The sequence below is a fragment of the Agrilus planipennis genome, unplaced genomic scaffold, assembly GCF_000699045.2.
Source record: "Agrilus planipennis isolate EAB-ADULT unplaced genomic scaffold, Apla_2.0 scaffold42, whole genome shotgun sequence".
Lineage (NCBI taxonomy): Eukaryota > Metazoa > Arthropoda > Insecta > Coleoptera > Buprestidae > Agrilus > Agrilus planipennis.
The window spans coordinates 1,643,093-1,647,734 of NW_020438888.1; the positions used below are offsets into that span (position 1 = coordinate 1,643,093).

General features: G+C 34.4%; 1 protein-coding gene and 1 long non-coding RNA gene across 4 annotated transcripts in view; both read right to left on the reverse strand.

Annotated features, from left to right (window-relative positions):
* Positions 1 to 4,642, reverse strand: part of LOC108744915 (4-hydroxybutyrate coenzyme A transferase) — a 16,320-nt gene that overhangs the window by 1,679 nt on the left and 9,999 nt on the right. For 2 of the 3 annotated variants that reach the window (XM_018480878.2, XM_025981789.1), the window contains exons 2-5: positions 2,949 to 3,111; positions 2,169 to 2,587; positions 762 to 1,010; positions 439 to 672 (exon numbers count right to left, since the gene is read on the reverse strand). In XM_018480878.2, the coding sequence (XP_018336380.1) occupies positions 439 to 672; positions 762 to 1,010; positions 2,169 to 2,587; positions 2,949 to 3,111 (1,065 nt within the window). Of the gene's footprint in view, positions 1 to 12; positions 213 to 438; positions 673 to 761; positions 1,011 to 2,168; positions 2,588 to 2,948; positions 3,112 to 4,642 lie in introns of those variants that run through there. The other variant, XM_025981790.1, reaches the window with a different exon arrangement.
* On the reverse strand, positions 3,343 to 3,730 carry LOC112906816. The gene is made up of 2 exons (XR_003232613.1): positions 3,671 to 3,730; positions 3,343 to 3,616 (listed from the first exon to the last, which is right to left on the reverse strand). It is a non-coding gene; the product is annotated as an uncharacterized LOC112906816 (long non-coding RNA).

Consider the following 4,642-nt stretch of genomic DNA (forward strand, 5'->3'; position numbering starts at 1 on the left):
AGTATTGTATATATATTAAATAATAGTTTATGGACATGGCTTGACTTTGAGACGTTCGTATGCCGCTTTTTCTAGTGCTTCTCTGTGATCCGGGTGTGCAACGTTTATTAATGCGTAAGCTCTCTGCCGCAAACCTTTTCCAAACAAATAGGCGACACCGAATTCAGTCACAACGTACTGCACGTGTGCCCTTGTCGTTACGACACCAGCACCTAAAAATCGAGTCAAAAAATTTTAAATCCTCTTCCGGTGACCAAGAGATATACCGATTCAAAGATTCAACGTTAAATACAGAATGTTATGTGCTGTATTTTTTAACTGACGATTAAACCTATTCAGTCAAGTTGAAATACATGAGTTTCACTCCCCTCCTATTATAATAAATATCGAAAAGACGTGGCAAAAGTTTTGACGTTTACTTATTAATACAATGATTACCTGTTTTAAGAGTAGGTACAATTTTAGTTTGTCCTTTGTTTGTAGTCGAAACCATAGCTAAAATTGGTTTTCCTTTACCATCAATTGCTTCTCCAGCACCTCTGAGGAAATCGACTTGACCCCCAAAACCGGAATACATTCTCGTTCCGATAGAATCTGAACATACTTGACCAGTAAGATCGACTTCTATGCACGAATTTATTGCTGTCATTTTCTTTTGTTGTGCTACGACTTCTACGAAGAAAAATAAAAAACCAATAAATAGATAAGAAAAACATTTAAATGAAAAACTATATGTAATAATTAATATTTAGCTAACTTACTTGTGTTATTCACGTAATCAACGACCAACATTTTAACTGCAGGATTATTGTTTACGAAGTCGTATAGTTGCTGAGAACCTATTAGGAAGGACCCAACAGTTATCCCTGCGTAGGAAGTTTTTTTGCTGTTATTTACACAACCGTTTTCAACTAATCCAATGACACCATCGGCAAACATTTCTGAATGAATTCCTAAGTTTTTATGACTATGCAACTGCGCCAAAACGGCATCAGGAATACTACCTATACCTATAGAAATAAAAAAAAAAGATTATACTGGAAAAATCGTTTTAGTTAAAGCATCATCCATAAAAGACTTCCACCAGTTTTCAATACTTTTTTGTCTAACCCTCTCACTCTTAAGATCGCATGTAGTCACAGAGGCGACCCCTTGATAAAAACGTCACACTTCCACCAGTTTTCAATACTTTTTTGTCTAACCCTCTCACTCTTAAGATCGCATGTAGTCACAGAGGCGACCCCTTGATAAAAACGTCACAAATCACTAACCCCGATATTCAACCCCCCACCCCCTGATCGTCATGTATACTCATATTTTAATGACCCCCCTGCCTCCTATAAAACAGACGTCCTTTATGATCCCATATCAATCGTTTCTAGACAAATGAGATTTTTTGAATCTTATTAAATGGATTACTCTTGATGTATACAAGTTAGAAGAGTGGTCGAAGTCTCAAATCAAAGCTGTCATTATTATCCTTTCTTTTTTAAAGTACTTTTCATTTTTGTTTTATTTAAAAAAATTAAATAAATTCCAAACACATAGTAATGAGTTGGAACCTGCGCTTCGGGCAAAGGATAGTTTAGGGTGCTCTTAAGAAAAGTACGGAGCCCAATTTTTGTTAGATGTTAAACAAACAGAAATATTTTGATTTCTTTATGGAACTGCATAACCAGACTAATGAACTAATGTTGTGGTGTTATAGGCGAATGATCAGGATAACGTGGGTAGAAAAGGTTAGAAATGAAGAGGTATTAGAAAGAATAGGAGAACAAGGGACTCTATGGAAGTCGATAAAAAATAGGCGAGATAGGTTGGTAGGACACCTTCCTCAGGTATGAAGGTCTAGTCAGAGACATATTAGAGGCAGAAATAGGAGTTAGGAGGGGTAGAGGTAGACCTAGGTTAGACTACTGTTTGCAAGTAGTTAGGGTTGTTCTAGTTTTAGGGAAACGCGAAGTTTAGCTCACAATAGGAAAGAGTGGAGTTACGTGTCCAACCAGTCTTAGGACTGACGACCTTATGATGATGATGATGATGATGATGAACTAATGTTGCTGATTTTTATTGGGTATTTATCCGGGTAATTGAAAGCTTACATTTATTAAACTCCTTCATAAAGGTGGTAATTTACTTAATGTTAAGTAAATAATAAATGCTTTTACCCATTTGAAGTGTAGCCCCGTCTTCAACTAAATTTTCAGCTATAAATTTTCCAATTTTTTCCTCGGCTTCGCTAAGTTTTTTATGAGCATGCGAAGGTAACTTTTCGTTTACACAAACGGCATAATCTATTTGACTAACATGTATCACACCGTCTCCAAACGTTCTCGGCATTTGCTGGTTCACTTGTCCAACAATAAGTTTGGAATGTTGCATGGCGGCCCTTACACAATCGACGCTGGTACCCGTGCTGCAATATCCATGTTCATCGGGCACCGAAAGGGACACCACACAAAAGTCAGGCTGAAGAATCTTTCGATAAAATAGATATGGGATTTCGTGTAAGAAAATAGGTATTGTATCCGCTCGACCTTCTGCTACAGCCTTTCTAACGTTCCCTCCCATGAAAACTGAGTAAGATCTGAAAAAATCTCATGAATTCTAGCCATCGTCAAAAATCTTTGAACTACTATAATCATTCTATTAATCTAATATTGTTTCCAACTTTTTATTGTAAAAATGTTTGACATTAGTTCTCTTCAGCACGCCATAGACAATTTCGATAAATCATCGACCATACCGAAGTTTCGTATCTATCACGTATATCGTGGATTTAATTTGACAAACATGTTCGAAAAATTTTGTGCTGATGGGAACTAATAAGATCGAAATTCGGATAGTTTCAATAAATTACTGATAAGGGTTTGGCGTTTAAGCTTTGGCTATTAATAAAAATATTTCACAAGCAACACTCCACAGTCAAAATAACAATTTATAGTTACGTAAAATTCTCTGCCAATTCTGGTGCACAGTAAGCTGCAGGCCCTTCCGTATGCATATGGTACACTTTTACGCCTTTTAGTTTTTTATTTTTTCCTACTTCGGCCAAGGCGTTCAACAACAATATTGGTGTTGCTGCCGCACCAGATGCAAATACCGTCATCCCTAAAATTAAATGAAATTAATAATACAAATTAACTTTATCAACTAGGTACATAAATATAAATATTACTTAATAATGTACATTAATAACGCGTACTTAACTTATTTTTTTGGGAAATCCTTAAAAATAATTGCTAGGAACTTATTTCATATAATTGAAATTATTTTACTTCCTAAAATCATTATTAAACATGTTATGAAATTATTGAACAAATCAAATAAAACAAAAACTCGTTCGTTCAAGTTGCTATTTTTATTAATATTTAATTGAAGATCAATTGCAACAGAGTTGATAACATCTACATTGTCAAAACTCTTGTTATTTAGGTCAGAGGTCCTTAAGTGAAGATCTAATACTGTTGGTTCTATTTTTGGTGCAACAGCAATATTACACAATTGCAACCATTCCACATCTAATCTATCAACTTCATTACAAACGGCATTTAATGTTTTTTTTAACGACGCCTCAATTTCCGTAAGTCTGCTCAAGTTCACCGAACTTGTCAGTCTAAAAAAAACAACGTTAATAAATCTAGTTTACAAATTACTGAGAATAAATTACCTTCCTGTCTCCAAATATGATTTTTTTGCATATTTCTTCTTCTTTTTTGTGGGTTGANTAATTTTTAGTATACGAAGATACAACTTACTTAATAAATACTGCTTTATTACGTATATTTCGGTTTATCAACAAAGTAATTACGTAAACGGACAAAATATATGATGTTGCTGATGTTATTAACTCGGTTGATCGATACAATTATAGTTTCAAAATATGAACAACAGGTTATTTTTGTTTCTTTGATAAAGATTAATCATCGATCCTATCAACATTTTAACTTGTGGAAAAGAACGGAGTTCAAGATGTGGTGTTACAGGGGGATGTTAAAAATACCGTGAATAGAAAAAAAGAGTAAGAGAACAAAGGGCGCTATGGAAGCCAACAATAAATAGGAGAGATAGGTTGATAGGACAACTTCTCAGACATGAAAGGTTAGTTAGAGACATGTTAGAAACAGAAACAGGAGTTAATGGGGGTAGAGCTAAACCTAGTAGATTACTGTTCTAAGTTAAAGTTATTTCTGGACTTGAAAATGCTTGTTTGATTTGAGCTAATTACGATACTATGAATGTCCTAAAATGTACCGAGTGTTTAAAAAAAAAAACAAAATTACCTTTTCAACTTTTAATAATCCTGTTACCGTTCATGTAGTGTCCGACCGAAACTGGTTTTTACGACCGAAATCGAAACTGTAACCGAATTTCGGCAACGGTCTCAGTTTCGGCCGAAACCGAAACCGAAACCGAAACTTCCTTAGGTATAAGGATCATGTTTTGAGAGAAAAATAAAGAAAACGTTATTATAATCAGTCAGTTTTATTTTTTTATCTTTAAATCACATAGCTCTGCAGTCTTTGACATTTTCACTTATTGATAATCAAATCAAAATCAACATAACAACCCCTCATTTAAGGAAATACTTTAATTAAGCCTTAAAAATACTTAAAATAGGTGAGATGTTTATTTGAGTAAG